The sequence below is a fragment of the Bubalus kerabau genome, chromosome 8 (genome assembly GCF_029407905.1).
Source record: "Bubalus kerabau isolate K-KA32 ecotype Philippines breed swamp buffalo chromosome 8, PCC_UOA_SB_1v2, whole genome shotgun sequence".
Classification (NCBI taxonomy): domain Eukaryota; kingdom Metazoa; phylum Chordata; class Mammalia; order Artiodactyla; family Bovidae; genus Bubalus; species Bubalus kerabau.
The window spans coordinates 67,918,283-67,935,606 of record NC_073631.1 but is presented as its reverse complement, the minus strand read 5'-3'; the positions used below and the strand labels follow the sequence as shown (position 1 = coordinate 67,935,606).

Sequence of the window (17,324 nt, the reverse complement as noted above, 5' to 3'; positions counted from 1 at the left end):
GCTTTCTGATCTATTGTAATTATGGTCAATTCTCAGATTTTTCAGGGGCCATTGATCCAGGCCTCCTGTGGTTCCTCTTTCTTCATTCTGGTCCTGTGTGTGTTTACTCTCCATTAGCACCTTCACCCACTTGGGAGAAATAACAGAGAAGAGAAAAACTTCTGGCCAACCACTTCACTCCGATTCTAGCAGGACCAGAGAGAGAAGTTGCCAAATGCCTTACGGGAACTTACCAGTGACAGAAAGAGGAGAAACAAAAGCGGAAATCAAGGATTAGAAATTTTCCAATGTTTCTGATCATTTCTATGAAGTTTGGGCCAAGGGGGAACTTCAAGACAGGACTGACTCCTTAACGCTTTGGCCTTGTCATTATCAGTCTGGGGTCATACGTAAAAAGACTCCTTTTATTTTTAGATGGTTATTATAGTTCCAATCACCTTAAGTGATGGGCCCAGGCCCTCACATATAAAACTCAATTTTGTTATGACAGTACAAGGTTAGGTTTAACTTTTTACTAAATGACTGGTTGGTTGGAAAGAAGCTAGAGATAGCTGATATGGATCACTGTTACACCCAGTAACCTCCAGTTAGCCAAAAAAAGAAAGTGATGCACTTTCTGTGTCATGCAGTCTGGGTTTGTAGAGGCCCACTGTCCTGAGTGCTGCATCTCAGAGATGGAAGAGGTCCATCCAGGGTGTCAGTAGAACCCAAAAGCCCTTGAGAGGAGATCTTCCTCCCTTGGTAATCACTGCTTCCAAATGATATGTGGAGTGGCTAGCTATGAATCTCTGCCTCCTGCTCCTCAGCCTTCTGGCCAAGGGATTAGGAAAGGAGTTGGTCAAGGAGTAGCAAAAAGGGGTAAATAAAGGTGGCTTGTGTGTTTAAGCTGTGCCTTTTTCACTGTCACTAAATACAACCAACAGTAAAAGAGGAAGAGGCAGATAACTCTGCGGCTGGGCCTGTGACCTGAGTGACTGTCCCCAGACTTTCCAAACGCATGGTCTCTCTAAATAAGAATCTCTTAGGGCACTTACCCTACAGTGTCTATCTATAGGAAGATGTTCCATCCCAGACTGTAGACTCCTTGAGGGCAAGGAAAATACCTTATTTATCTTTATAACTACTCTTTAAAAAAAAGTTTTATTGGAGTATAGTTGATTTATAATTCTGTATTACTTTCCGTTGCACAGAACAGTGAGTTATACATATACCTATATTCACTATTTTTTCTTAGATTCTTTCCCCCTATAGGTCATTACAGAGTTTTGAGTAGAGTTCCCGTGCTATAGAGTGTAACTCCTCTTGAATGTAGTACAATACACAGCATATACTCAGCAAATTATTGTTGTTTCATCAAAAGGCAGAGAATTAAGTATGAGGTGGATGGGACAGACAAAGGTGTAATGATGAGTAGGAAATCTCTCTCCAACCCTTTTCTAATCCTGACTTTCAAAGTGTGAAATAAAAAGGAAATCATAAGTATACTGATTTTATAATATATTCAATAGCAAATTATGATATGTCAAAAATGTGTACTCCCTATGAAGAAATAGCCCACTGTGCATGACACTCTGTGGGACTAAGCTCCCAGAGAAACAGCACCTGCTTTCCAAGCGGCTTTGACATGGCTCGTAAATCTCCTCACTCTACTCTTTCTCTCCTGAGCTTCAAATGTCACAGACTTGCTTTGTTGTGTTTCAGTTTTGTGTATTTGTTTTCAATGTAAACTAAAACTGCATAAGCACTTAAAACTAAAACTGGGTAAAACTACAAAGTTAATAAAAATGAGGACCTAAAACCAGAGTGTGAGAAATCACTCTGTATTGATCTGATTTACATGACTATTTTTGTTATAGCTGCTTTGAATTCCATTGATTGCAAATCGATGTTGGCTTTTTGGAGGCCACAAAAAGTAGTTAAACTCACTCATCTTTTTAAGAGTGATTGATGAACTGAAATGGAAAATATCTTCCCTCAATTTGGGAAAATTCAAGAAAATATCTAAGTAAGTGCCACCTCCTTAACTGCCCCTAGACGAAACTTCTCACATTTCATAGCGATAGAGCCATGCGGATTCTGAAGCCTGAAGTGTGTGGTTGTATGAATTCACAGAAAGGTATTTACTCCAAGGGAATGAACAGTAAAGAATGTTTCCACAACTTCATTTAAAGAAATAGAAGATGGAGATTTACAACAATGTTGCCCTATTCCTCCCTTCCCAGGCTGCTCCTAGAGGTAAGTAGAGATGCTACAGAAAATCATTTGGTTTAAAGATAGCTGTTTTAAGAGGCTTAAAGTTCAGATTTGATTTGACTCCAGATATGTGTTTAGCAGTCATATTGTTTATTCCTAGATCACAAGCTGAATATCTACAAGGCAGGCCTCATAGAATCTGGCACTGGGTTTTAAAAACATCTGTAAATACTTTTATTTTTCATTTTTCTTGGGCTTGATTTTTTTATTGCCTGATTCAACTATCACCCAAGCTCAAAACCATGCTGACTTGGCTAAGCACAGAGCTGGAATTAAACCAGATTTTCAAGTCCCAGGAATCCTTCTAGAGCTACCTCTCCATGGAGTCAACTTTGTAAAAAAATAACAAAGTGATACCATAAAGCAATAGAAAGATCTGTAAAAGGCTAAATAGAAAAAAAAAAAAAAAAAGAAAAAGAAAAACCCTGCATCACTGGGACGACCCAGAGGGATGGAATGGGGAGGGAGGAGGGAGGAGGGTTCAGGATGGGGAACACATGTATACCTGTGGCAGATTCATTTTGATATTTGGCAAAACTGACAATTATGTAAAGTTTAAAAATAAAATAAAATTAAAAAAAAAAAGAATAAATGTGGCAAAACTAAACCCAATTTAAAATATCTAGTAGAATTTCTGTGGTGCTTATAAGCAGGTCCTGGTTTGGTTTTGTTTCTTAATAATGAGGAAATACTAAAAACAAACTAACATTGCTTAGAGATAGGCATTGTTTTCAATCTTCTAGGTTGTAAGTGCAAGACAGCTATTTTATTGTTCCTTTCTTTTTTTTTTTTTGGCTGCAGCATGCGGGATCCTAGTTCCCTGACCAGGGATCAAATCCAAGCCCCCTGCATTGGACATGCAAAGTCTCAACCACTGGACTTCCAAGAAAGTCCCAAAACAGCTATTTTAAATGGTTACCACCAAAACCCCAAAGTATACATGCATGCTTTCTCCTTGCCCCAAATGATAGAGGATATGATTATTCTAAATAATTCTAAAGAATTATTCTAAATTAATTTTACTGCATATAATACCAAGGCTATTATAGCTCTCCTAAGACAGGTAGATGAATGGATGGATGATAGATGGAGAGAATAAACAGATGATAAAGTAAATTTGTAGGAATATAATTTCCAGAAACCTTACCTATGGTATCATTTCCTCATTTCCTAACATTTACCCGTTTGATTCAAATATACAGAGTAAGTACAAAGGATAGTTCTTAGGTTTAACCCTTATGACTTTTCTTCGCCTTTTCTTTTGATCCTTGGCATCTGTGCTATCACTGAGAATAATGATCATGTTAACTTTTATCCTTTTACTTTGCTGTTTTATTTCTTCCTTTATATAGCATGGTTCTTCTTTCCAAATGTAAACTATGTGAATAACTGTCTCTTGTTCTTCTGTCCCGTATTGTCCAAGGTATTTTACTGCCATTCTTCTCTGTGTTAAGAACATAGTACTTCAACACTGCTGCTGCTGCTAAGTCACATCAGTCGTGTCCAACTCTGTGCGACCCCATAGACGGCAGCCCGCCAGGCTCCCCCGTCCCTGGGATTCTCCAGGCAAGAACACTGAAGTGGGTTGCCATTTCCTTCTCAAAAGCATGAAAGTGAAAAGTGAAAGTCAAGTCACTCAGTAGTGTCTGACTCTTAGTGACCACATGGACTGCAGCCCACCAGGCTCCTCTATCCAAGGGATTTTCCAGGTGAAACCAAATACTCAGCTCACCAAGCGCTCCCGGACCTGACCCCCATTAAGAGGTAAGTAAAAGTCAGGCATCAACAGCTCATATCACTCCTCCGGGTCAGGGAAGGGCAGAGTTGTCTGCACCCAAGTTTTGTTTCTGATCAGCTTTTGAATCTTCTATTTTTGAAGCCAACAAGAAACCAGAGAATAAGGAAGTCCTTCAGAGAAAGTTAAATGAGGCTGAGATTTTAGGCCTGAAGTATTCTGACTACTTTTCATGTTTTTCCCTATTTTATTAGTTCAGGAAAAAGAAAGATTCAAAATGAATGAAAGGAAAAAAAAAAAAAACCAAACATTTATTCTCATGTTTTCACTGTGGCTCGAGGCTATAGAATAAAAATAGCATATATTGTAGATAACTAATACTTATGAAATACAGTTATCATCACTTGGAGATCAGGCTGCCCCTTGGTGTAAAACACTAAGAATAAACACAAAGAGAAAGCTTTGATACTCGCTTGATGTCGCATTTTTAACAGCTCTTCTAGCTTGTGGGTGTCTAGAAAAAAAAAACGGCATTAACAATGGAGACATAGCTAGCTCCTGGCTTTGGCACATATTTCAAAAGCAGCTGTTTATTTTTTTTTAATTTATAATATTAATAGAGTTTCTTTTGACAAATGCATTGTTGCTTGTGTTTCTCCAATCACTTGCAAAGAATCTGACAGAATACAATTTTTCTAGGGGGAAAACAGATAAATATTTATTTCATGAATACTAAAAAGTTATTTTTAATCCTGAACATCAATAAAAGAAAAAAAAAAAGACAAATCACATTTCCCCAGTAGTTCCAAAATTGTAATCTCTGTCAAACCAGGTTCCTTGAAAAATTCAATGGTACATTAAGAGTGTAACGAAATGTCTAGAAGATAGAGTGAAACAATGAAAGCTTATATACCAATAATTGCTAGGGAAAAGTTGTTTAAAAAGATTAATTTCATTATTAACAGAGAGCACATAATATACTTTTATGTGACATTTCTACTATGTAGTTATTTGGTAAGAGACTGGAATCTAAATGGCTATCTGGAAAGCATGAATTGACTTCAGAAGTTTTCTTTACTATAACACAATTTAATTATTGTAAATGTGCCAATTAACACTGTATTATACATATATACAGACACACACATATATTCACATACTATATACATATACAAAATCCATATATATGTATATTGTATATATGTATATATATACACACAAATTCAGTTGCTGTTTGACACTACAAATGTGAATTTCAATAACATAAAACTTACAGGAGTAAATAATAGTTTAATGTCACTTGTTCCTTTATAATCCATCATGAGGATATCTATTATATACCCTCCTTAAAAAGCACATTCACTGAACCTAAAACTATATTAAAAACACATTGGTTTGAAATGGATGCTTATAACCAAAAGAGCTAACTGTTCTGATTCACTGTGACTCATCTATGGTAGAGCCATGTGGATGTCACCGTTGTTATACTCCCATGCTTTCAAGTGTATCATCTTCAGTAAAAAGGAACAAAGAGATTTTTTTTTTAAATTTCACCCCATTTGACCACTTGCAACTCACATACAATGGATTGGTTATTAGTTTTCCCCAAAATCCATCCAAAAAAATTATACTGGGTTTTGACATCACTTCACTCACAAAACTCCTATTCTTGGGTCAATCTATAGCAAGGTTTCTAAAATTAATTAGAAAATGGCACTGAAGTTTATCAATGAAAAACTGTAAGTAACAAAACCTTTCAGGATCTAATTAGGGTATCTTATCTAGATGCATAAAAATAATAAGCATCTAAAAATCTCTTTCATTTATCAACTTTTTGTTGTTTTCCTTTGACAGGGACATTGCAGTAGAGGGTTGAGACATTTGGGTTGTCACACAACTTAAGAAAATAATGCATAAAATGTTTTGAAAAAGCACATATTTCATGCCTCTTTCTTGCTAAACCATAGCAATTACTTACTGTTGATGCTCCATATCTTGATACATACAAATAAATTAAGTAAATGGGTTACAAGAGTTTTCATGGACAAATGGCTAAGGGAAATAGGATATGAATCAGAACATGTGCTGTTATGATGATTTATCTTAGTTGGGACCAAGGGCACTCCAGATATTTGGTCCTGTAAACTGATGGAAAATAAGGATCCTAGATTCTCATGTGGAAGGAAATTTCTTCATTAAAGAAATAGAGGAGAGGACAAGATGGCAGAGGAGTATGTGGACATGGAGTACATCTCTCTCCATGGATACATCAGGAATACACCTTCAGACAGAGAAGTGCATGCAGAACACCAGCTGAGAGTGGACAGGAGTAACTGACCAGTGGAAAAGAATATATAGACCCACGCAAAACTCAAGATCAAGCCCTGAGTCTTTGGAGTGGGAGCACTGACTCCAAGATTCTAGACTACCAGAGAACTAACCCTAGGGAGTATCAAATAGTGAGAACTCACACAAAGGAAGCCACTTGAATATAAGACCTGGCATCACCCAACCACAAGTAGCAAACTGTGCAGGATGCCTCATCTAAATAACAAACAAAACAAAAATACAAACCCAATCATCAGCAGACAAGATTACCACCTTACTCAGCCTTGCCCATCAGAGGAAAAACAAACAAAAACTCACAAATCTCACCCTACAGCTTGTACAAACCACTTACACCAACCTTAGGAGGGAAGAAACCAAAAGGAAGAAAGAATTCAACCTTGAAGCTGGGGAAAAGGAGACCTCAAACACAATAAGTTAAGAAAAAATAATGAAAATGCATAGAAATACTATACAAATGAAGAAACAAATTAGAAATACATAAGTCCAAATAAATGAAGAGGAAATAGGCAAACTACCTGAAAAAGAATTCAGAATAATGATAGTAAAGATCATCAAAAACCTTGAAAACAAAGTGGTGAAAATGCAAGAATCAATTAACAAAGACCTAGAAGAATTAAGAATAAACACACAGAGACAAACAACATGATTATTGAAATTAAAAATACTCTGAATATAGCAAATGAATATAGCAGAATATCTGAAGCAGAAGAACGAGTCAGTGAGCTGGAAGATAAAGTGGTGGAAATAACTTCTGAAGAGCAGAATAAAGTAAAAAGAATGAAAAGAACTGAGAATACTCTAAAAGACCTCTGGGACAATATCAAACACATTAACATTCAAATTATAGGGGTCCCAGAAGAAAAAGAGAAAAAGAAAGGGTATGAGAAAAATTTTGAAGAGATTATAGTTGAAAATTTCCCCAACATAGGAAAGGAAATAATCAAGTCCAAGAGGCACAAAGAGTCCCATACAGGATAAACCCAAGGAGAAACATGCCAAGACACATACTAATCAAACTAACAAAGACTAAACACAAAGAAAGAATATTAAAAGCAGCAAGGGAGAAGAAACAAGCAACATACAAGGGAAACCCCATACACTTAACAGTTGATCTTTCAGCAGAAACTCTGCAGGCCAGAAGGGAATGGCAGGATATATTTAAAGTATTGAAAGGGAAAAATCTACAACCAAGATTACTGTACCTGGTGAGGATCTCATTCAAAATTGATGGAGAAATAAAAAGCTTTTCAGACAAGCAAAAGTTAAGAGAATTTGGTACCACCAAACCAGCTTTACAACAAATGTTAAAGGGACTTATATAGTCAAGAAATATAAGAGAAGGAAAAAGATCTACAAAATCAACCCCAAACAATTAAGAAAATGTCAACAGGAACATATATATCAATAATTACTTTAAATGTAAATGGATTAAATGCCCCAACCAAAAGAGACAGACTGGCTGAATGAATACAAAAACAACACCCACATATATGCTGTCTATAAGAAACCCACTTCAGACCTAAAGACACATATAGAATAAAAGTGAGAGGATGGAAAAATATATTCCATGCAATTGGGAAGCAAAAGAAACCTGGAGTAGCAATCCTCATATTAGACAAAATAGACCTTAAAATAAAGATTACAAGAGATAAGGAAGGACACTACATAATGCTCAAGGGATCAATCCAAGAGGAAGACACAACAATTGTAAATATCTATGCACCCAACATAGAAGCACCTCAGCACATGACAAACACTAACAGACATAAAAGGAGAAAGTGACAATAACACAATAATAGTAGGAAACTTTAACACCTCACTCACACCAATGGAAAAATCATCAAAACACAAAATTAATAAGGAAACTCAAGTCTTAAATGATACATTAGAAAAGATGGTTCTCATTGATATCTTCAGGACATTCCATCCAAATGCAGAAGAATACACCTTATTCTCAAGTGAACATGGAACATTCTCCAGGATAGATCACATCTTGGGTCACAAATCAAACCTCAGTAAATTTAAGAAAACTGAAATCATATCAAGCATCTTCTCCAACCAGAACACTATGAGAGCAGATGTCAATCACAAGAAAAATACTGTAAGGAACACAAACACACGGAGACTACACAACACGTTTCTAAATAACCAACAGGTTACTGAAGAAATTAAAAGGGAAATCAAAATTTCTAGAAACAAATGACAATAAAAACATGACAACTCAAAACCCATGGGATGCAGCAAAAGCAGTTCTAAGAAGGAAGTTTATAGCAATAGAATCCTACCTCAAGAAATAAAAAAAACTTAAACAGACAACCTAACCTTAAAGCTAAAACAACTGGAAAAAGAACAACAACAAAAATTAGTAGAAGGAAGAAATCATAAAGATTGGAGCAGAAATAATTGAAAAAGAAATGAAAGAAACAACAGCAAAGATTAATAAAACTAAAAGCTGGTTCTTTGAGAAGATAAACAAAATTGACAAACCTTTAGCCAGCCTCATCAAGGAAAAAAGAGAGAAGAATCAAATCAAAAAAAAATTAGAAATGAAAAAGGACAGGCTACAACAGACAATGCAGAAATACAAAGGATTATAAGATACTATTATGAAAAACTATATGGCAATAAAATAGATAACCTGGAAGAAATGGAGAGATTCTTAGAAAAGTTCAATCTTCCAAGACTGAACCAGGTAGAAATAGAAATTATTAACAACCCAGTTACAAGCACTGAAATTGAAGCTGTGATCAAAAATCTCCCAAAAAACAAAAGCCCAGGACCGGATGGCTTCACAGGAGAATTCTATCAAAATTTAGAGAATAGCTAATGCCTATTCTTCTAAAACACTTTCAAAAAATTTCAGAGGAAGGAACACTTCCAAACTCATTCTATGAGGCCACCATCACCCTGATACCAAAAGCAGACAAAAACAACACAGAAAAAGAAAACTATAGGCCAATATCACTGAAGAACATAGATGCAAAAATCCTCAACAAAATTTTAGCAAACAGAATTCAGCAACACATCAAAAAGCTCATACACCATGATCAAGTTGGGTTTATTCCAGGGATGCAAGGATTCTTCAATGTATGCAAATCAATCAATGTGATACACCATATTAACAAATTGAAAGATAAAAACCATATAATCATCTTAATAGATGCAGAAAAAGCCTTTGACAAAGTTTAGCACCCATTTATGATTAAAACTTTTCAAAAAATGGGCACAGAAGAAACTTACCTCAACATAGTAAAGGCCATATATGATAGTGAAATCACTCAGTTGTGTCTGACTCTTTGTGACCCCGTGGAATGTAGCCTACCAGGCTCCTCCTTTCACGGGATTCTCCAGGCAAGAGTACTGGAGTGGGTTGCCATTTCCTTCTCCAGGGGATCTTCCCGACCCAGTGATCAATCCCAGATCTCCCGCATTCCAGATAGATGCTTTAATCTCTGAGCCACCAGAGAAGCCCTCATATATGATAAGTCTACAGCAAACATTATTCTCAAAGGTGAAAAACTGAAAGCATTCCCCCTAAGATCAGGAACAAGACAAGGTGTCCACTTTCACCACTATTATGCAACATAGTTCTGGAAGTCCTAGCTACAGTAATCAGAGAAGAAACAGAAATAAAAGGAATCCAGTTGGAAAAGAAGAAATAAAACTTTCACTGTTTGCAGATGACATGATACTGCACATAGAAAACCTTAAAGATAGTATTAGAAAATTACTATAGCTAATCAGTGAATTTAGCAAATTAGCAGGATACAAAGTAATACACAGAAATCACTTGCATTTCTATATACTGACAGAAAAATCAGAAAGAAATTAAAGAATCAATCCCATTCACCACTGCAACAAAAAGAATTAAATATCTAGGAATAAACTTACCCAAAGAGACAAAAGAACTGTATGCAGAAAATTATAAGACACTGATGAAAGAAATCAAAGATGACATAAACAGATGGAGAGATATTCCATGTTCCTGGGTAGGAAGAATCAATATTTTGAAAATGACTATACTATCAAATACAATCTACAGATTCAATGTGATCCCTATCAAATTACCAATGGCATTTTTCACAGAACTAGAATAAAAAATTTCACAATTCATATGGAAACACAAAAGACCCCAAATAGCCAAAGCAGTCTTGAGAAAGAACGGAGCTGGAGGAATCAACCTTCCTGACTTCAGATTATACTACAATTCTATAGTCAAGACAGTATGGTACTGGCACAAAAACAGAAATATAGATCAATGGAACAAGATATAAAGCCCAGAAATAAACCTATGCACCCATGGGTACCTTATTTTTGACAAAGGAAGCAAGAATATACAATGGGGCAAAGACAGCCTCTTCAATAAATGGTGCTGTGAAAACTTGGACAGCTATATGTAAAAGAATGAAACTAGAACACTTACTAATACCATACACAAAGATAAACTCAAAATGGATTAAAGACCTAAATGTAAGACCACAAACTATAATACTCTTAGAGGAACACATAGGCACAACACTCGATGACATAAATTAAAGCAAGATCCTCTATGACCCACCTCCTAGAGTAATGGAAATAAAAACAAAAGTAAACAAGAGGGACCTGATTAAACTTAAAAGTTTTTCACAGCAAAGGAAACTATAAGCAAGGTGCAAAGACAGCCCTCAGAACGGGAGAACATAATAGCAAATGAAACAACTGACAAAGGATTAATTTCCAAAATATACAAGCAGCTCATACAACTCAATGCCATAAAAACAAACAACCTAATCAAAAAGTGGGGAAAAGACCTAAACAGACATTTCTCCAAAGAAGACATACAGATGGCTAACAAACACATGAAAAGATGCTCAACATTGCTCATTATTAGAGAAATGCAAATCAAAATACAATGAGATATCACCTCACACTGGTCAGAATGGCCATAATCAAAAAGTCTACAAACAATAAATGCTGGAGATGGTGTGGAGAAAAGGGAACGTTCTTGCATTGTTGGTGGGAATGTAAATTGATACAGCCACTATGGAAGACGGTATGGAGATTCCTTAAAAAAAAAAAAGAATAAAACCACCATATGACCCAGCAATCTCATTCCTAGGCATATACCCTGAGGAAACCAAATTGAAAGACACATGTATCCCATTGTTCATGGCAGCACTAGTTAAAATAGCTAGAACATGGAAGCAACCTAGCTGTCCATCGATAGATGAATGGATAAAGAAGTGTGGTACATATACACAATGGAATATTACTCAGCTATAAAAAGGAATGCATATGAGTCAGTTCTGATGAGGGGGATGAACCTAGAACTTATTATAGAGAGTAAAATGAGTCAAAAAGAGAAAGATAGATATCGTATTCTAAGGCACATATACGGAATCTAGAAAAAATGGTACTGAAGAATGTATTTACAGGGTAGCAATGGAGAAACAGAAATAGGGAATAGACTTATGTACATGGGGAGAGGGGTTATGGAAAGAGTAAAGGCAATGCCAAAGGATGCTCAAACTACCACACAATTACACTCATGTTACACACTACTAAAGTAATGCTCAAAATTCTCCAAACCAGACTTCAACAATATGTGAACTGTGAACTTCCAGACGTTCAAGCTGGTTTTAGAAAAGGCAGAGGAACCAGAGATCAAACTGCCAATATCTGCTGGATCATCGAAAAAGCAAGAGAGTTCCAGATAAACATCTATTTCTGCTTTATTGACTGTGCCAAAGCCTTTGACTGTGTGGATCACAATACACTGTGGAAAATTCTGAAAGAGATGGGAATACCAGGCCACCTGACCTGCCTCTTGAGAAACCTATATGCAGATCAGGAAGCAACAGTTAGAACTGGACATGTAACAACAGATTGGTTCCAAATAGGAAAAGGAGTACGTCAAGGCTGTATATTGTCACCCTGCTTATTTAACTTCTATGCAGAGTACATCATGAGAAACACTGGGCTGGAAGAAGCACAAGCTGGAATCAAGATTGCCAGGAGAAACATCAATAACCTCAGATATGCAGATGACACCACCCTTATGGCAGAAAGTGAAGAGGAACTAAAGAGCCTCTTGATGAAAGTGAAAGAGGAGAGTGAAAAAATTGGCTTAAAGCTCAACATTCAGAAATCTAAGATCATGGCATCTGGTCCCATCACTTCATGGCAAATAGATGGGGAAAGAGTGGAAACTGTCAGACTTTATTTTTTGGGGGTTCCAAAATCACTGCAATCTCTGTGATTGCAGCCATGAAATTAAAAGATGCTTACTCCTTGGAAGGAAAGTTATGACCAACCTAGATAGCATATTGAAAAGCAGAGACATTACTTTGCCAACAAAGGTCCATCTAGTCAAGGCTATGGTTTTTCCAGTGGTCATGTATGGATGTGAGAGTTGGACTGTGAAGAAAGCTGAGTGCTGAAGAATTGATGCTTTTGAACTGTGGTGTTGGAGAAGATTCTTGAGAGTCCCTTGCACTTCAAGGAGATCCAACCAGTCCATCCTAAAGGAGATCAGTCCTGGGTGTTCATTGGAAGGACTGATGCTGAAGCTGAAACTTCAATACTTTGGCCACCTCATGTGAAGAGTTGACTCATTGGAAAAGACCCTGATGCTGGGAGGGATTGGGGGCAGGAGGAGAAGGGGACAACAGAGGATGAGATAGCTGGATGGCATCACTGACTCGATGGACATGAATTTGAGTAAACTCTGGGAGTTGGTGATGGACAGGGAGGCTGGTGTGCTGCAATTTTGGGGTCGCAAAGAGTCGGACACGACTGAGTGACTGAACTAAACTGAACTGAGAAGAAAGAAGTAAAAAACCCAAAGGATCGGATTAACTACTGGTAGAAACTACCTCACAGCAGTAGTGTTGACTGTAGCAGCAGGATCAGTGGTGAAGTGTATCGTAAATCATTCATTGTTAAAACCAGTTTAGCACTACAGTCTCACAGGTTTAATTTTTAAAGTAAATTAGAAAGGATTCAAAGTTATTGTTATAGCACCTTCTTGCATATGAGAGAAAAGGACAGGGTACCAGCTAGTGTTCCCAGAACTGTTCATCATCTTTGGCCTATTTTACCCACCAAGGTTCATGATATGGGCATACTTTGGGGAGTATGCCGAGTTTATGATAATATATTAGGCTTATATGATAGGAAAAGAAAATAAGAAAAACAAGTTTGAGGATCTCTGCCTTAAAAACAAAGAAGTTTCATCAAGATCAAGGTCCAGGCAAGCAAAGACAGAAAATTAAGAGTGTGAATCTATCCCAAATATCAACATATCTGATACTGAATGTGAGATCCAAAAGGAGACTAGATGTAAAATAGGTGCCATGGAGGCCTCCTCTTGCACTGTCAGGATCTAAGGTACCCAAGATCGTCCCTATTTACTTTTCTTGGCATACCCATCCTAAAGGTAGAGACAGAAGTTTCAAGACATTCTACTTTCAAGTTATAACGCATCAACTAACTTCCCCTATCCCCTACATTCTCAGCTTACCAGACAACTTTCTGTTATGAAGTGACCTCCTGAGTAGCCTTTCCTTCAGGAGAAAGAAACCACTGACTGGCCAGTAGATGTGAGCATTCCAGTGTACATGAAGGATATATTTTATAGGAAAATGATAATCAAAACAACACATTGGGCACAAGTATTCATTTCAGTGTCAACAAGTCTTCTATAGCAGAATCCACCTTTCATTTACTGTCAATATGGAATTTATTTGTCTGACAATGTCAAAAGTAAGATATCCATATACATGTGGATTTGGAACTTCTAGTCTCTTCCACTGACCCATTTCTCTATCTGGATGCCAATACTATACTGCCTTGATTATTACAGATTTATAAGTCTTGAAAGCAGGCTTACCTGTTCAGTCTTCCAACTTTTTTCTTCTTTTCCCAAGCTGCTTTGCCTAGTCTGAGTACTTTGCATTTACATATAAATTTTAAAACGAGCTTGTCAATTTCTACCCCAAAAGCCTGCCAGGATTTTAACGGATGGCATGGAATCTATAGATCAATTTAGAAAGAACTTAAATTTCAACTATCTCTGGAAAATACTCAGAAACTAAATAATATACTACTAAATAGTTCTTAGATCAATGTAGAAGTAAAAATTAGAAAATATTTTGAATGAAATGTGAATAAAAATCAACATATCAAAGTTTGTGGCATTTTACTGAATAAAACAATATTTAGAGGGAATATACAGCATTATGCTTAGTGTTAATCTATAGTCTTGCTATTTGTTTCCTATTTGTCTCATCTATTCTTTGTTATCATTTTTTTCTACCTTCTTTTGGATTAGTTATTCTTATGATTTCATTTTATCTCTTTTGGTTTATTAGTTATATGTCATTATTTTGTTATTTTGGTAATTGTTTTAGAGTTTATGGTAAATGCTCTTAATTTATCTCAATCTACTTTCAAATGATATTGTATCACTTCATGTATAATATCAGAACTTTATAATAGCATATACACTTCTCCTCTCCAGATTTTTTTGCTATTTTTGTCATATATTTGTTTTATATATACTATAACCCAAAATATATTTTGTTCCAATAGTCAATTATTTAGTCAAGATACTTAAATGATAAGAAAAATATTGCATATTTATCTATTTAGTTTCCATTTTTAGTGCTCCTCAATACTTTGATCCATCTGGCATTAGCCATCCTTCTTCCATTCTTTAACATTTCTTGTAGTGTAGGTCTACCAGAAATGAATTCTTTCAGTTTTTGTATCTGAAAGATATTTTTGCTAGGTATAGAATTTTTTATCAAAATTTTTCTCTTAGCCCTTTAAGGATGTTGCTCTACTGTCTTCTCATTTGCATTGTTTCTGATGAGATACCTACTGTTATCCTTATCTTTGTTCATCTCTATATATGTATCTTCTTTTCTCCAGCTGTTTCAAAATTTTTTCTATTCATTACTGATTTGGAATAATTTGATTATGATAAGCTTCTGGTATAATTTTCTTCATATTCCTTGTGCTTGTGTTTTATTGTGATTCTTAAGCCAATGGACTTACAGTTTTCATCATTCAGCAAAATTTTAGCCATGACTTCCTCAAATATTCTTTCCTCCTTTCTCTCTTCTTTACTTTAGGACTCCAATTACACATACATTAGGCTGCTTGAAGGTGCCTTATAACTCACTGAGGCTCTTTACAATTTCTATGCTTGTTTTCTGTGTTTCATTTCAGATAATTTCTATTGCTAGTTCTCACTACTCTTCTACAATGTCTAGTCACACCTGGTGTATTTTTTATTAATCTCATCCAATGTTATTTAGTTAATACCATCCAGTACACTTTTCATATCAGACCTTGTAGTTCTCACTTCTAGACATTTGATTTTATTTTTTTTATATCTTTCATGTCTCCACTCATCTTTCAAACATATGGGCAACAGTTGTAAGAACTACTTTAAAGTTCTTGTCTGCTAATTCTAACATCTGTTTCAGTTCTGGGTTGGTTTCAATTGGTTGTTATTTTCTTCTTATTATGGATAGTATTTTCTTCCTTTTTTGCATGTCCAGTAATTTTTGACTGGATGTTAGACATTGTGAATTTTAGCTTGTTTGATACTATATATTTTCATACACACACACTCACAAAACCCTCATTCTGGGATACAGCTATTTGGAAACACTTCGATTCTCTTATATCTCTATTTTAAGAGATGTATGGCAGAAAAACCAACACAATATTGTAAAGCAATTATCCTTCAATTATAAATAAATTTTTAAAAATATATAAAAATTTTTTAAAAAAGATTTGTTAGGTGAGACTAAAGCAACATTTAGCCTACAAGCAATTATTCCCCTGAGAAATGCTGGGCTGGAGGAACCACAAGCTGGAATCAAGATTGCAGGGATAAATATCAATAACCTCAAATATACAGATGATACCACCTTTATGGCAGAAAGGGAAGAAGAACTAAATAGCCTCTTGATGAAAGAGGAGAGTGAAAAAGTTGGCTTAAAGCTCAACATTCAGAAAATTAAGACCATGGCATCTGGTCCCATCACTTCATGGGAAATAGATGGGGAAACAGTGGCTGACTTTACTTTTCTGGGCTCCAAAATCACTGCAGATGGTGATTGCAGCCATGAAATTAAAAGACGCTTACTCCTTGGAAGGAAAGTTATAACCAACCTGCTGCTGCTGCTGCTAAGTCGCTTCAGTCGTGTCCGACTCTGTGCGACCCCATAGACAGCAGCCCACTAGGCTCCTCTGTCCCTGGGATTCTCCAGGCAAGAATACTGGAGTGGGTTGCCATTTCCTTCTCCAATGCATGAAAGTGAAAAGTGAAAGTGAAGTCGCTTAGTTGTGCCTGACTCTTAGCGACCCCATGGACTGCAGCCTACCATGCTCCTCTGTCCATGAGATTTTCAAGGCAAGAGTACTGGAGTGGGTTGCCACTGCCTTCTCTGATAACCAACCTAGACAGCATATTAAAAAGCAGAGACATTACTTTGCCAACAAAGGTCCATCTAGTCAAGGCTATGGTTTTTCCAGTGGTCATGTATAGATGTGAGAGTTGGACTGTGAAAAAAGCTGAGCACCAAAGAATTGATGCTTTTGAACTGTGGTGTTGGAGAAGACTCTTGAGGAGTCTCTTGGACTGCAAGGAGATCCAACCAGTCTATCCTAAAGAAGATGAGTCCTGGGTATTCATTGGAAGGACTGATACTGAAACTGAAACTCCAATACTTTGGCCACTTGATGTGAAGAGCTGACTCATTTGAAAAGACCCTGATGCTGGGAAAGATTGAAGGCAGGAGGAGAAGGGGATGACAGAGGATAAGATGGTTGGATGGCATCACCCACTCAGTGGACATGGTTTGGGTGGACTCCGGGAGTTGGTGCTAGACAGGGAGGCTTGGCGTGCTGCAGTTCATGGGGTCACAAAGAGTCAGACACGACTGAGTGACTGAAATGAACTGAATTATTCCCCAGCTAAGGCAAGACATTT

At 36.5% G+C, this 17,324-nt stretch overlaps 1 protein-coding gene across 9 annotated transcripts in view; it reads right to left on the bottom strand.

The window, feature by feature from the left end:
* The window catches only part of PDE1C (phosphodiesterase 1C), a 566,144-nt gene that overhangs the window by 39,343 nt on the left and 509,477 nt on the right, over positions 1–17,324 (bottom strand). Inside the window, exon 17 of one of the 9 annotated variants that reach the window (XM_055590469.1) lies at positions 4,162–4,502. The exons of 6 other annotated variants lie outside the window; for them this stretch is intronic. In XM_055590469.1, the coding sequence (XP_055446444.1) occupies positions 4,363–4,502 (140 nt within the window). In that variant the 3' untranslated portion in view covers positions 4,162–4,362. Of the gene's footprint in view, positions 1–4,161; positions 4,503–17,324 lie in introns of those variants that run through there. 2 more of the 9 variants (XM_055590464.1, XM_055590470.1) reach the window with 2 other exon arrangements.